The sequence below is a fragment of the Phyllostomus discolor genome, chromosome 1 (genome assembly GCF_004126475.2).
Source record: "Phyllostomus discolor isolate MPI-MPIP mPhyDis1 chromosome 1, mPhyDis1.pri.v3, whole genome shotgun sequence".
Taxonomy (NCBI): Eukaryota; Metazoa; Chordata; class Mammalia; order Chiroptera; family Phyllostomidae; genus Phyllostomus; species Phyllostomus discolor.
In genome coordinates, this window is record NC_040903.2 from 175,061,314 (window position 1) to 175,077,047 (window position 15,734).

General features: G+C 43.0%; 1 protein-coding gene and 1 long non-coding RNA gene across 9 annotated transcripts in view; one reads left to right on the forward strand and one right to left on the reverse strand.

Annotated features, from left to right (window-relative positions):
- Positions 1–4,486: 4,486 nt before the first annotated feature.
- The window catches only part of MEGF11 (multiple EGF like domains 11), a 353,724-nt gene continuing 342,476 nt past the window's right edge, over positions 4,487–15,734 (reverse strand). For 3 of the 7 annotated variants that reach the window (XM_028508322.2, XM_036009396.1, XM_036009391.1), the window contains 2 exons: positions 14,414–14,470; positions 14,075–14,211 (listed from right to left, as the gene is read on the reverse strand). In XM_028508322.2, the coding sequence (XP_028364123.1) occupies positions 14,198–14,211; positions 14,414–14,470 (71 nt within the window). In that variant the 3' untranslated portion in view covers positions 14,075–14,197. Of the gene's footprint in view, positions 7,304–7,742; positions 8,158–14,074; positions 14,471–15,734 lie in introns of those variants that run through there. The other 4 variants (XM_028508321.2, XM_028508320.2, XM_036009402.1 and 1 more) reach the window with 4 other exon arrangements.
- On the forward strand, positions 5,242–13,236 carry LOC118496753. Of its 2 annotated transcripts, XR_004899312.1 has the most exons (4): positions 5,242–5,312; positions 7,751–7,868; positions 7,975–8,063; positions 10,566–13,236. It is a non-coding gene; the product is annotated as an uncharacterized LOC118496753 (long non-coding RNA). The 2 variants fall into 2 exon arrangements; XR_004899313.1 differs by lacking the exon at positions 10,566–13,236 and having other exon boundaries at positions 7,975–8,349.

Here is a 15,734-nt window from a genome sequence, read left to right on the forward strand (position 1 = left end):
TGATGAATGAGAACATACAGGTCCTTTCATTACAGAGTCAACATTGAATTGGAGGTACCATTATGCGAATTCAGCTTTGATTTTAGACAGGTGGTTCAATTATGCTTTTCTTGGAAAAAAGTATAACCAAAAATATGAGGGAAGTAATTACTGTCTCTATTTTTCATACATACGTAACCATGACACTAGACCTGCGAGGAGGCTCCATCACCACTTATTTTACTGAAAATTGGTAGTAATTTTTTTACAAAATTATTTAAGAGGAGAAACTTGATAGTAAATTGAAAATGATAAAGTGCCAGTAACTAAATTTTTATCAAGTATAGACTTAATGTTGCCTTGGGCATGGCTCGATCTTGGGAGCAGTCCAGGAAACTGGAAGTAGTAGAAAATGGCTTTGATTGCATTTCAACAAGTGCCTTCATTCTGAATAATATCTCAGGAGACAAACTGTCTCAAGAAACACTAAATCTTAAAATATGACAATTTAGGGCTGAAGGCAGTTTAGTAGAAGTATTTTGCTGTTTGACCCTGCTTTTTTTTTTTTTTTTTTTTTTTAGGTTTTATTTATTCACCTCTAGAGAGGGAAGGGAGGGAGATAGAGAGAGAGAAACATCAATGTGTGGTTGCTGGGGGTCATGGCCTGCAACCCAGGCATGTACCCTGGCTGGGAATTGAACCTGAGACACTTTGGTTTGCAGCCCACGCTCAATCTACTGAGCTACGCCAGCCAGGGCGACCCTGCTTTTCAATTAATTTTTATTTTTTTTTTAAATCTATTTGTATTCTCGAAAAATCAGTTAGGCACTTGACCTGGTAAACTTACATGTGAGTGTTCTCCAGTGCTATCTATGATATCTCTCTGAAAGCAGTTATTAACTCTGTAGGTGTAAGTTTTCTAATTTAGCTGTTATGCTAAATTAGGATATGCTGAATTCTAAGGAGTTAGCCTGTGGCTTAATCCAGCTCTCTTTTAAGTTCTGAAGGGTTCTGCAGAAAAGTTAAACTTCTTAAGGGTTTGGATTGCCCATAAAGCTAGTCATATTCATTTTACCATTGGGAAAATTAACCTTTTCATTTTTTGTCTTTATTGACTTGTATTTACAAAATACAATGCTCTCAGTGGTTTGAGCTGTTGTGGTAGTCTCTTCCATCTGCCTTACAGAGACAAAAGTACTACTTAGTCAACTTGGTCAGTACCAGAAGCAAAATAATTCAAGGGCTGGTGGATAATTAGAAACTTTTTCCAACCTGTTAGGTTTCAGTTTGCAGAGCTCTTTTAAAAGAGGAGAAATTGGAAATTGCTTTATGTTTCAGAAACATCATAAGCCTGAAAAAGTTTTTGAAACAGAGTATCTTATTTTGTATAAGGACTGTGCATGATATCCACTCCTTATGTGGGGGGCGGGGGGGGACAAAGACCATGAAAGCATCCTCTCCCACCACATCATTTAGAGGGTTAGCCTAACACACTAGTTCTGGAGGCAAGAGGGCTGTCTTTCTCCTCCTGGTTGGGACTGTGCTGGTGCCATACCCTTTTTCTGGGATTTGATGGGTCACCTTTTCCATTGCCTATATACAATACAGGTCTCCTTTTCCACTGCCTATACAACATGCCAGATAAACTGGAGTTGACATTCTGAAGTTATAAAGAATGGTTGTGTTTCCCCAAACTGTAGGAGGCTGATGGAAACAATAAAACAGCACAAAATGCTATTATCATTACAACTTCTGTAAGGGAGAACCCTTTGTCTGACAGATAATTTAATTGAAGTATTCATTTCCCTGAAAGTTGAGTTGGAAGGTAAAGACTGTTTGAAAGGAATTTGATACTAGGTAGACAGTAGAAAATGTGCAAACTCTGAGTTAAAAGAAAGTGGCAGGTATAATAGAGCACTGGACTGGGTGACAAAGATAGGGATTCTAGTCACAACTCTCCTGGTTGTTTTACCTTTGGGCCTCACCTTCTAGTTAATGAGGGGATAGGATTACACCACTTCTAGGGTGCAATTCAGTAATTCTATGAATGAACTCTCTTCAGGTACTAAAGCCAGGTTATTCATTCTAACTCAAATTTAAATGTCAGAGCTAAGTAAAAATCAAGTGTATACTTGGCATGGTTATTTTGGTTTTATCACAATTTGATTAGAATGTTATCTTTATTTCCATATTAACTCCAGTAAAAAGGATGAAAGCTTCCAGAACAGTTGCAGAATGTCAGTATCATAATATGAAATGCATCAAAGTACCATGTGCACCAAGGAGAAGGAGCACTTGACGGGCTGCCATATCAGCTGTAAATTGAGAACTTTTTTTTTTTTTTTTTTGCTTTTGCTATTGAAATTGCTGGCTTTTAATATATACTTTAAAATATATTCATGTCTGGGAGAGACCTCTTAAAAACGTACTGTGTTTAATTTTTTTTATTATCTCTAATTGGAATCTACAAGAAAGTCAATCCATAGAGCTAGCTATCCAGTAGAACCAATGATTGAATCCAAGAATATAAGTTTATGTGTATAAATACGATATTAATGGCATTATTTGGCTATTAGCATGGTAATCTAACTAGCAGTAGTCTTAAACATTTGAGTTCAATTATTTAACATTATTAAGCACAGACTTGATGGATCCTGGCACAGATGTCATGTATAATGGCTGTTAGCCACTCTGTTCCCAGTACCAGTGATGGTAGTGAAAATTAGGAGCCAACAGGATTCCTTTCCTACATTTAAGTCAGTGGACCTGAATACTGCCTCAGATGCAAAATCCTAGACCTTGTTATCCCCACCCCAATGAGTAAGGGTACTGCTGCTTTTGGTACCCATTCCCCTGCTGAAAACTTCCAGTCTCTCAGCATACTGTCTTCTCAGATCTCTCTAGGGAAGTGGTGTGGTTCCTTATCTTATCTATAAGACGTTGCTGGCTATTGCACTAGCCTCTATGCCAAAACATTTCATCATATGGACCTAAGAATATATTATAGAAGGTCATGCCTGAAGCAGGGTGGTGTGGGAAGCCCCAGGAAGCGACAGCATTTCTACAGGCTGTCTTTGCTATGAAAGCAATTCCAGAAGAGGATGTTAGGGTCCTCAGTCACTGGTCTTGGTTTACATTTAAGTGGATGCCTAAACAACAGTACTGTGTAAGATCTCAGGTGCCCCTGTGTTCTTACACAAGGCTCTGGAGGACCACCTTCTGCTGAGCCAGACAGTGGCTTGGGAGACATAAACTGACTGAGGCGGGAATGTTATAATTCTAGCTACAGACCAGAGCTTTTACCTTAATGTGGGTTTGGATTGGACCACTGCTCAGAGTCTTTCTAGCTTTGTAAGTCAAGGAAGAAAATATCGGTACTTCACTTAGACCCTCCATTTATATAATTATTATATAAACTTATTAATGGTAGTATAATGAAATCCTATGTATCCATCCATCTTGGAAAAAGAGAAAGATTTTCCATCTCTTTTGCCACATGCTGATTAAAAGGGCCTGTGTTCCCTCTGGTTAGATGAATGGCTAATAGAATGTATCGTTCTTGAATCTTCTGTACTGAATACACGACCTGTAGCCATTGTTTATCATGTGTTGGATAGTATTCTGAGCCTTGCAAGACAAACTGTTATCCTCAGTCAATACCCTTTTTAGCCTTGTAACTCATGATTATATTTTATCTTTCACTAAGAAGCCAAGCTCCAGCCCTTGAGAGTTGTCTGTTAGGAGGAGGGTCTTTTCCGAATGAGTCTTATCCTCTAACCAGCAGAATTGTATTCTTGGTTAAACATTTTTACTAAATAGGAGTAACTCTTGAGTATCGCATAAGCCTTGTGAATGGATAAGTTGAAATGTTGTAATTTGACAAGTAAGTACAAACCTTTGAAAGTCTGAAGGAGAAATTTTAAACTTACACCATGGAATACATTTAGAAAGCTATTTTTTTAGAATCTATATTTTATAGCAAAATTAATCCTGCTGCTTCTTTACTACTAAGGTAACATGGTTATGTTTTAAAAGGTCCTTTAACAGATGCACCCAGAGTCCTGTACTGGGCGGTAACTTCTGCTAGTGGAAAGCTATTCATTGCTCTTAGGCAAATTAGGTGGCACTTACACTTGCCTTTATTCCATTCCATAGAACTGCCTTTGTACCTCTGGAGCTGAGCACAGGCTGTAATAGTTGCTTTTGAGTTCAGATCTTTGTGAAAGCAGAGAAATTCTCTATTTGAATATACTGGTCTTTATATTTCAGTAACTTTTTGACATTAAGAATATGTAGCTTCCATTCATTACTTGAAAGGAAGAGACTCTTGTTATAAATTTGACAGAACTTTTTCACTTTAGTTTCAAGCATCGGTGGGAAAATTTCTATTTTCCCAGCTGTCTAAAGTGACCAAACAAAACGTAGGTTAGTTCCTACCTTTAAACCTAAAGTGTAGATTATAGACACATTTTTGGTTTGCAACACAACATAACAGTAGGCATTCCTATAAATTAGTTTGAGAAATTAATTTTATTTTGTACAAGGTATGATCCCTCTGCACAGTGAACAAATATAAATCTGGGTTGTTTAAAAAAGTATTGCCATTTCATAGTCACACTTATGCTATTACACAATAATTGTATTTTCTTCATTCATTTGAATTATATGCAGATCACTTTGAGTGAAAACTTAGTTTCTGTAAACTAACTGCACAGATCTTCCCAAGCTGTCAATACAATGCATAGTGCATTTAGGCCGACCATGAACTTACTTGCGGCAGTGCTAGACAGAAGTTCCTAATAGTTGCTCTGTAAGATTGAAATGTCTTTTACTAGTAACTCTTAGATAATGTGAAGACAACAGTTGTCACCATCGATTAATCACACCCTCTGTCTTTCCCTGTTCCTGTATTGCCTGATTTAATTTGCAGTGCATTTCTTTAAAAATGAGAATGCTAGAGCTGAAGGGTTTTAGGGTTCCCTTACCCCCCTCTTTGCTACTCCATTTTTTTTAACATACAGGTGTAAAAAGAGCCCCAAGAGGGCAAGTAACATTCAAATCTCTTGACCCAGTGCTTTAGCAATTCCACCATGCCACCTCTTGCTGAAATTTGCGCAGAAGATAGTTGGCAAAAGAGAGGTGAAACTTGAAACTTGGGTGGGTGATGGTGCTTGTTTGCAGCGTGCCAGGCAGCAATTACTTACATGCAGGGGGGGGAAGAAGATAAAACCTGCGATTGAGATGGCGTTTCTCCTTGCTGATCTGACTTCACCATGATTCTCAGTCCTTGCTTCACGAAGATAATTGAGTACTTGCTGCCTTGAAATACTGAGGTAAGTCTCTTATCTATACTTCTTTCTACATATATATGAGAAATATTTACTTCGGTCTACAAAGTACTTTTCTAGTATTTATATTTAATAAGGCATTTTTGGAAAGTAAATTTGCTATTGCTGATCACTTGCTCCCATGCACACATGCAGCATTCATGTTAAGTATTAGATATTTTCCCCTAACAACATTTGCTTAAGCCTTGAGTCAAGTGGGGGAGGGGCATTTACTCATCATTTTTCTTCCTTTTGCTGGTTATTTCCCAAACTAATGGGTTCCATGGCAGACTTCCAATTTGTATCAAGGGTTTCAGAACTCCCACACTTCCTGTAGCAGTTACTCCAGCTTTGCAGTCATGTAGTTCTTTTTTGTATACCTTTTGGAAGTATTTTTACTAGCTGAACTGTTGTCAGAGAATACAGTGGTACAGGGATGGCCATCAGTGTTCTCACTTTGCCCTTTCGTCTTTAATTCTTGTGAGAAGGTCCTTCCTCTTTAGGGCTTGGGAGTTGGCTCCATTTTGACTCATCTGAGCCCCAGTTTACCTGCATACATTAGTAATGACAGGTATGGACACATTTGAATACTGGGAGCTGGAGCATTAGCTCATTGTAATTCGGTTTGGGCCATCTCAGCAGGTGGTGGGCTGATGGTAGAAGGTAGAAGTACTTCACATCCTTCATGCTGTTTACTGTCAAGTTTTTACATCATGTTGCAGCAGCCCGACAACATTCCATTCTTTCTTTGATCATTTCAATTTAGTTTCATCAAAAAGCATAATGTACTTTAAGCAATTTAAACTTAACATACCCTCTTTTGTCTAATTTCCTCTACACTTTTAGGTTTCATATTACATCAAACTCAGAAAAATGAAGAAATGCTTGAAAGCACGCAGTCTTCTGAGTCAGTCGAGGAATGCCAACCAAATAAATTTGAGAGGCCACATAGCCATTTTTAGGGGTACTTAATCCTTGTCGGCCTGTGACTGCTTGCTTAAAGCATCATCTGTTTTATTTCCCATGGAATGACTAGGGTGTTGGGTGGACGACAAGGCCAAGGGTGACTTGCAATGTTCTGGAACATTGGGTTGGCAGGAGTTGGTAAAAAGCGGATCCAGAAATACCGTCATAGACTGGAAGAGGCTGTTGAGCTTTGAAAACTCATTTTCTTCTTCCACCAGCAGGGGCAGAAGAGGGAAAATTAATTTCTATTTATTTAAGTCTTTTAAAAATTGAAGTTGTTAGCATTGAACTATGTAATAAACTCTGTAATCTTGACCGTTGTAATTTGATGGACCAGATATGTATGTACAGGTACTTTAGGATTGGTATTAACACAATTTGTGTCTGTGTACTAATTATCTTAGGTAATCAAACAGGTGTTGATGATAACAGCAGCTAGAAGTACATACATATTTCTGGTATTTTAAATTAATCCTCTCTCCTCCCCACTCCCCTTTCCCCCAGGAAGGTTTGTGAAACCTATTCTACATACTTTTTAAGCATCATGTTTCAGATAATTAAATATATAAATAAATATATTTAGCTATATTTAGCTGATGTTGAGCAGCTGTATCCTGAATGTTTTGAAATACATAATCCAAGGCATCTGGGGTTGGGGTTGGGTGGGAGGTAGGGTTTGCCTTTGGGAACAGACCATTTGAACAATACCCCAGTCCCACTTGGAAGCTCTTCTTTAGTTTCAGGTGAAAGTAATAACTAACACGCAGCTGGAGTCAGTCTGTACCATTATTAGAAGTCAAGGGATTGTCTTCTTTCAGAGAGTCAGAGAATGTTCAGCAGAGCACATTGGAAGAGAGAAGCTTATCCCTCGTAAGACTGCTTGTCCTGGAAGGGCTCACTGGCAGGGCTCTGTCTTACGGGGAGGAGGTCATAATGACCAGGAATATGGCTGTTCCTAGGTAGGTCGTATGGATTCTGGATATAGCTGGAGTTATGACCACGGCCTTCTTGGACCACACTGACTGTGGGCTCTAAGGAATATAGTGAAAAATGAGTTCAGAGAACAGATTAGCTTTGGTTGCCTTGTTGGGGGAAGACTTCTATTTAACTGGGTGGGGAGAGAAGCCAGGGATTTATAAATCCGTGATAAATACATGAGGGTTAAGACTGAGGCTTGCTCAAGAGATGGAGAACATCAGTGAGCATGCTGTCAGAATCCCAGGCTCTGGTCAAAACCAAAAGATTTAGAATATCCTAGAAGTGGGGAGTGTTACAGATGAACCTAGGGACATGGGTTAAGTGAGAAAGTAGAAGGTAGTGATTTGGAAAGTTAAATGTTCTCATTGTTACCTTTTTTAAACTGGGATTTGTGTTGACAACCAGTTGAAGTGTGTGCGTGTGTGTTACCCATGCCCTACCTCGAGTATTTCTGCTTCATACTAGTCGTGTGTGTGTGTGTGTGTGTGTGTGTTTTAAAGCAGAGTTGGCATAAGAATTTGATTTCCTGCATAAGAGAGGAGGGCAGTCCCAGGAAAGGCAGTGCACCTTGGATTCCTTAGAAAGCAGCAAGAGAAAAAGGTGTGTTTTCAAGACGGGGTGAGTGGAGAGGGATTGATTTTTACTTCAGATGCTGCACTATTGCCCTGGTTTCACTAAGGTACTTATTTGAGACACCTACCAACTTCATATATATTTTTATTAGATGTCGACAAGGATGGCACATCTGTGTACGGAGACCCCCTGTGCACAGGCGACTTCATTTCTACATAGCTGTTTTCTGGAAGCTTGCAGGTGAGGACGGGTGGGTCCTTAATTGTGGCGTAAGGGTTTTCACTGCTATTCAAGGAACAAGTGCTAGAACTGCACACAGACTCTTTCATGTAATCTGCAAAGCAAGAGAGAGCTCTTAGGACAAGCAAGGACATACGACTTCATTTAAATACCAGAGACAGACTGTAGTCAAGTTCATGTGCTTTTGTTATTCTGGACCTATAAAAGCCTGTGGTAGACCAAGATTTACTTATTAAATATGTTGAGAGTTTTCCCAGGTAGGCAGAGTTCTTTTTCTAAAAAAAAACGAACAAGCATGTTTTTGGAGGGATGGGAAGATTTTTGTTTTTAGTACTCAGTTACAGCACCAGAAAGAGGTGAATTCAAGATATTCATAGTGTACTTGTACATCTTTTATTACATGTTTTTACAAAATTTTGCAAGGATAGTTGATAGTTTGCACTGTATTCCTATACAATGGAAAGGCCCAGAGAGACGAAGTGATTTGGCTAAGGTCACACAGTTCTTAACAGGCAGTGCCAAGACTTCAGCCTGCGCCTCGGGACTCCTTGGCCTGTACATTTCCTGTAATACCTACCATCTGCTGAAAATGTTCTGATGATTAAGCAGCTTAGGTTTAGAAGGAGTAGAGAGAGAGGGTGTGTGTTTTGGTGCAGGTGTCAGCAGTTTGGCATCCTTTCATCAGCCAGCTGGCTGCATCCCAGCTCTCTGAGAAGCTGGTGGTCAGAGGTGGGGCAGACAGAAGTAAGTGTAACAGAGGTGTCAAAAGCGCCTGGGTCTCAAGCTAGCATTTGGAAAGTTCCTGTTTTCTAGCAAGCCTGCAAGTATCCCTGGGGGGTCATTTTCCTCAGTTCTTGTGAATGCTAAAGGGAAGCTATTTTGGTAGTAACTTTCTCTGATACTAGGAGAGCTTGTGCTTCCTCCCTTGCCACCTCTCAGGCATGCATCATCCCTAAGACTGCAGGGTGTGTTAGGGGAAAGGGATGCAAACTAGTTCCAAACATGAAGCCAGGTAACGAGCTCCACTAGAGGAAGAAAGTTTTCTTTGTGACTGAGAGTCACAGGAGGAAAGGGGGGCCCCTCCCTCAACCTCTGCTGCCTCTTGTAGATTGTCCCAAGTGAGTCAGGACTTTATTAATTTTACTTTCTCTAATCTGGCAGCTTCACTTCCGTCCTCCTCTGCCTGGGGCTCTGCCGGGCAGAGGGAGGGAGGAACACGCGCTGAGTTGGAGGGGCTTGATAGTTGAGAGTGATGTAAGTGGCCCCTCAGCTCTAAATTTCTACAAGTGGTAGCAGATGGTGATATTCTTGGATCTTCTCTAGAACTACTACAAGTTACATTGTGCTGCTACTTATCTATGCTTTCAGCCTTCAACATGTGAAATTAATGGAAATGTAAAAAAGTGAAAGTGAAAATGTAACTCAAGGGTGGACTGGATAGATGTTCTTCATCCAGTGAGAGAGAACAGAACACTCCATGTGGCTGAAGGAACTGAGATTGTGTGTGAGTGTGTGAGACCAAGTTGTTTTTTACCCCTAACAGGTGGTTGGGGGGGTTACTTTTCTGTTGGTGTAGAGTTACTGGTGTCTGTTTCAGCAGGTAACATTTCCTCAATCTTGTGCAAAAGTACAGTGGCCTGTTCCTTCAGGTGTTCATAACACACTGTGGTGTAGGTAAAGCAATAATATTATCCGCCCCCCCCTTAATTGCTTATGAGGAAATTGAGGCTTGGCGTGGGGTGGTGATTTCCCCAGCCATACTGCAAATCAGTAGCAAAGCAAGCTCTAGAACCAGGCTCAGAGCACTCTCATCACAGCTTAGCCCACAGTGGAGAGGAATAGTGGCTTGGTTTCATCTTAGATTATGGCCTCTTTCTAGCATATTACCCTAGACAGAAGGAGGAGAAAACATTTCTTCCTAGACAATGAATGAGTGGCCCTAGTAAGGACCAAAAGGAGGCTGGATCGGCCCAGCTGCTGTGAGGCTCAGTGGGGAAAGGTGGCTGCAGCCTCTGGGCCAGTGAGTATTTTGTTTGAACAAGGAGCAGGGCTAAGTCCAGGAACCCTGGTGGCATGGGTCATCATTTCGCTTTGGGTGATCTGAACTCACCAGACGGGGAGTGAGGCCCTATGACTCAGTGGATTGTTTGCAAGCCGAGGACTGGAATTGTTTAAAGAAGGGCTTTCTCCTCAGAAAAGTCCTAACACTTCTCCCTTCCTCCCCTCCCAGATGCATCCTTTTACTTTGATTGGCAGCTGCTTCAGTTGTATATTTTCTAGAACTTAAGGAATAGTTTTATTTGTGTGGCACTTAAAACTAGCATTTCAGGTTAGTCATTTGAAATTTGTTACATCTGTTACAGCTGGGCAGGAAGGACTAGTATTTCTACTTTAGAAATGAGGAAACTGAAGCTCATAAAGTTTGCTTAATGTTAGTAAGTAATTAGGACTCAACCCCTGTTTTCTCTGATAACCAGTCAAGGTGTTTTTTCCTCCCACCAGTTTCTTCCTGTTTCCCCCGGCTCCTCTGGTATCTCTGAATGCAAAGTGTGTCTGCAGCAGCTTCACCTGACCTTCGACAAGAACACTGTTTATCTGGGAGGGAGGAGGGCCAAGCTCTAAGCCTGTTTGTGGCTATCCCGTGACTGACTCAGTTATGGCAGTGGGAGAGCCCTGGAGCTCTAGCTCTGTGCCTGAAAGAGCCTCAGGCAGGCAATAGTGCCCCTCTGTTCATTTCACCAGAAGAGTCAGAGCTGCTTCCAAATGTGTGGGGGGGAGGGGGTGGGGGGGGATAAATTGTTTGCTCTGCAGCAGGGGATGCACCTAAGTGGATGAGAGAGAAGTTAGGGTTGTGGGGGAGGGGATTCGTGTTAGGGAGAAGCTGTATCTTCCATAAAGGGGCAAGTGGTAAAGACAAGGATGGAGTGTGTGTGTGTGTGTGTGTGTGTGTGTGTGTATAGGGGAGAGTGTTGAGTTATGAATAATTGGGTTCCTGTTTGGGAACTGGAAGTGGGGAGAGGGCTAGGCAAGCTGGGAAACTGCTTTTGGAATCTGCTCTTTCTCCAGCTGATTTATCTACCTGCCTGCCCAGAGGGAGGGCATGATGAGGGGGAAGAGTAACCAGCTGCTCTAAGATACTTCCCCATCCTTTTAGAGCTCCACCCTCCCCCCCACCCCTTTGTGCTTCAGGGCATTTTGCAAAGGGGAAGCATCAACCAAGGCTACCCAAGCTCTGGAGAGTCGCTCCCCCAAGACTTGTAATTAGCAATTAGCATCAGTACTCTATAATGCCCTGGTATTTGCTCTCACCTTGTTCTACCTCCCCCCAAATCACAGGCAGCCATATACTATGGGAGGCAGAAGGGGCCTCTGAAATGAGCTAATGTAAACATTTGATGAAAGGAAGCAGCAATTCTGAGGGGAGGTGACTTTCCAAGGCCACCTTGTGAGTGGGATCTGAATTTGCCAGGGCTTTTGGGTTCAACTGTCTAGTTAAGGCCAATATACTGCTGGGAAAACCCGGGCACTGTCTTAGCTGCCTGCTCTTATCAGAAGGCCACACTCTTCCTGGGCCTAAGTTAGCATCCTTCTTGTGACTGAGAAATGAGGATATGCGGAGAGGGAAGGGACATCTCAGTTAGGACAGCCACATTAGCTGAAAAAAGTTTAGCAATGCCAGTGGGTTCCTAACTACCTTGGAACCCAGGGAAACTACAAGAAGAGACTCGGTTAAATTACCAAGGGGCATAAGATACGAAAAGTGGCAGTAACAGTGGAAATCAGTTTCGGGACATAAAGGTGATGGAGAGTTTTAGGGAAGATCTCTCCTACAGCAGTTTGAAATGCCTGACAGACAAGGAGTTGAATGTGAGGTAGTTTGCAGTTTGTTGCAGAATCGTGATGAGGGTGAGAAGTGGAAGGGACAGCGAAAGGTGTTTGAGAGGTGACAGCCGGTTAGCACAGCAGTGTGTGGTCTCATGTGACCCCCCAGAACGACAGTGAGTGGGGGTCTTCAGTAGAGAGGAACAGGGGAAAGAGAGGGAGTATTGGCCGAACTCGTGACTTCCAGAACGTCGCCCTGGAAAGGGCCCAGAGTCGGTGTTTGTGCAGCGCTGTCCTCCTGGTAGAGGGGTGCGCCTAGACCCAGAAAACAGCGCTGTGACCTGGTCAGCACCGCACCACACCGCACAGCACAGCAAGAACTAGGGCTGGAAGCCACGTCTTACCTCCCACGCCAGGGCTCTTTCCGAGTTAGAGAACACTTTGACTCTTCATTCTTAATGGTTTGGCCAGTAGGTTTAGAAAATGATTTCATTCCTGGTACAAACTAGTTTATTAAGTGTTTATTTGGGAGTTCAGCCAGTTAGTGTGGGTTTATTTCATGTCTGATAAGTCCTTCTGTAAAGATCTGTAAAGATTTGAATTGTGACATTCCATTTTCTTCTCTGAATTCTTTTGTTCACATGTGTTGGTTCCCAGTAACTGCTGGTACCTTTGCCTACACAGCCCTCTTTGCTCTGTAATGTAAAGGGCATTTGTAGCCAGAGTAGTGAAACAATATCTGCACTCAGAGGCTCAAATGCGAGCACATGACCTCACAAAACAGGAATGAATGACGCTGAGGCACAGACCATGCTCTCCTTAGTTTTTGTTTCACATTCGGTCACAAGTCTAAAAGTAGCTACTCTAGTCACAATGCACAGGACAGCGAAGCGCGTAGGGAAGTTGTGTGCTCATTTATTGAGGTGCCTGGGCCTGTCCAAGCTTGTTCACGATTGGGTCATGCATATTCTCAGAGCTAAAAAGGCCCTTAAACGATATTTCTGCCCAGTCCTTATGCCTTTTTGAGACAGGAACTGAGGTCTCGGGTGACAGTGCTAAAGCAGCAGAGCCGTCTTTTCTGTATCAAGCCTTACTTGCTGTAACGGCACTTGTGTTCACTGGGATGGTTTAAGTCAAAACTCAGAGAATTGGCAGAATGGTGCTCCCAGGGGAGTAGTGTCCTTTGGCCGGGAGCCGAGGGATGACCTCCTGTCCTCAGACCATTCTCCTGAGCAGTGTGCCTCCTAACGTGTGCTCATGGAGGCTTGCCCTTCCTGTTCCCGTGCTCAGAACACAGTTCTCACCGCCAGCACACCCCCAGCACACCCTCCAGCTTACGCCATTTCTAACAGCCACCTCACTAGGGCTATGGATGGTTGTGTCTGTGTCTCAGGTTGAGTCTGAAAGACCAGAATAGTAATCTGGAAAATCTGGGCCAGTCTAAACCAGTATGTACTAAGTGGTAGTTGGGTGAGCTGCATAAGGATACCCTGAGGTGCTCTGTGCAAATGCAGATTCTAGGGCCCCACTCTAGATCTGCTGCATCAGAATCTAGGGGGGTAGGATGTGAACTTCTGTAGTTTTAGCAAGCTTTCTGGCTGATTCTGGTGCACAGCTAGATTTAGGATATCCATTGGGACCTCTGCTGTCAGTCATCTCTTACTCCTTGTGGGTGGGGCTCTTAAATGGACCTCAGAGATAAAAGGACAGCCCATTTACATTAGTATGGTCCTTCACAATATGCAGAACCCCTTCCTAGCTGTGACTTTATTGAATGCTCATGACAGCCTCGTTAGACAATGGGACAGGCATGATTATCCCAAACCTGCAGATAAGGAAACTAGGCCTTGGAGAGCTCACAGTCTAAGGTCTCGGTTAATAAGTGACAGAGTAATGAGTGTCATAGTTCCACATCTGCCTGTTTCATACATTCTGTCATTTAGACTGAGGGCGCAAGCCCAGGGGCAGGACCTGACCTTTCATCTTGGCTTCGCCCGCAGACTTCCTCGAAGGGCGATGCCACCTGGAGTCCCCGTGTGTTGGGACTGGCCCTGGTGTCCTAGCTTTCAGGGACAGAGATCTGAGGGTGGAGCACCGGGCAATACTAGGGTATCATTTCCATTCCTTGTGCCCCAGAAAGCAGGTGCAGGGTGGCATTCCTTAGCAGTGAAATGACAGGAGGCCTCGGGGGCAGGTAGATTGACTTTATTTCAGATTTTTAATCAGTTTAACTCATACTAATTGGTTGGATAATGACGTTCTACATTTCCGAAGACATTTAGTTGGCATCTATAAAAAACCCACAGCGTTTGCTAAGCAGGTGCAACTGAAATCGAAAGATGAATTCGTTATTATGGTTGCTTCTCCTGGGCAGAGCTACCCAGCAGCCCCAGGTCCCGTAGTCTTAACTTTTGGGGGGTTTGGGGGAAGAGGTGTACAGTTTCTGGTAGAATTTCTGGCCATTTCAGATCTGTGCTCTTTATCTTGCTAAGCCCTTTCTAATGGGACATCAGGATTGGATACTCTACCTTTGAAGCCTTTGTCCATAATGTATGTGTTTTGACGTCTATCCATTCCACAAGCTCCTGCAGACAGAATATAAGGAAAAAAATAAGGGGGTGAGGTTTACTTGGACTACATGTGTTGGCTTCATTTTTTTTTTTTTTTTTGCTTTTTTCTCTTTCTCCCCTACCCAGAAAATAAATGGTTCTTTAGTGCTAGAAAATTATTCTGGGTTTACTGTACTCTAAACCTTTATGACCATAGAGGAAATTCTTAAAAGACTCGTAAGGATTTATGGTGAGCTACAGCGCCCCCTGGCATTCTCAGCATTCCTTCTCTTTAACCTTCACTCTGAGGGGAACGTTTTCCAGGAGGTGATCAAAGGCACTTTGATGCCACCTGCAGTCACCATAGGTGAAGTTCCAGGCTTCGAAAGTATAGGATAAAGAATGGGTCAAAACCATTTCTTAGCTTGCGATGGGTGCCTGACATTCCACATCCTAGTTCCATTGGATTTTAGAATAGGGTGGAAGACTTTCTTACCTCTCAGCTCCGGCCCTGCCTCTCCTCTCCTGGACCAGGAGCTTGACTGAGGGGGCTGAGGCCCTTGAATAACCACCTTTACGGAACGTCCAGTCATCCCCACCCACAGGCAGCGTTCTCAGTGTTTCGTCTCTCGGGCGGACCACTTACATCTAACTGAGAGCTGTCTTTGAAAAGTGTTGCCAGTGTTTTTCAGTGCCAAGGATTTCTTTTCTCCCTTTTAGCTGTCCCCGTTCATCCAAGGCTCCCACAGTGCATTGTCCTGAGCTCCCGCCATAGGCAGGACAATACAGCTTCACAGACCGAGCTCAGGTTGTTTGCTGCTATTGATCCCAGAAAAGAAATTGTCTGGCATTTTTTAGTTTGGGGCAGTAATGACACTGGCTCTGAGTCAAAGCCATTCATCCCCCATCCCCCCCACAGCCTTTCACCGAGGACCAGGCAAGGCATGCCACAAATGCTTACTAAAGCACAGTTTTGCTCCTCTTGACTCTGGGTTTCTGATACTGAAAACCAACCTGTTGCTATTTAGATACCTCCCCATACCTCCTCCACATAGAGTTCCCAAGTGAATTTAATTTATTCCCGTCTGCCTGCCTTCCAGAGAGTGAGAGGGCAGAGCCAGGTCTCGGGTTTTCTCAGGTTTGCTATTCTATTCTAGTGGCTTATAGGTACCCGTGCCCTTCGGAAATGTGGCTGCGGCAGTCTGTATCCCTGGCATTAGTTCACTCTATACAAGACAAGGGCTTCCTTTGCCTTCCCCGAGGGACAGAGGCTCGACTGTTAACTTTTCCCCTTTCCATT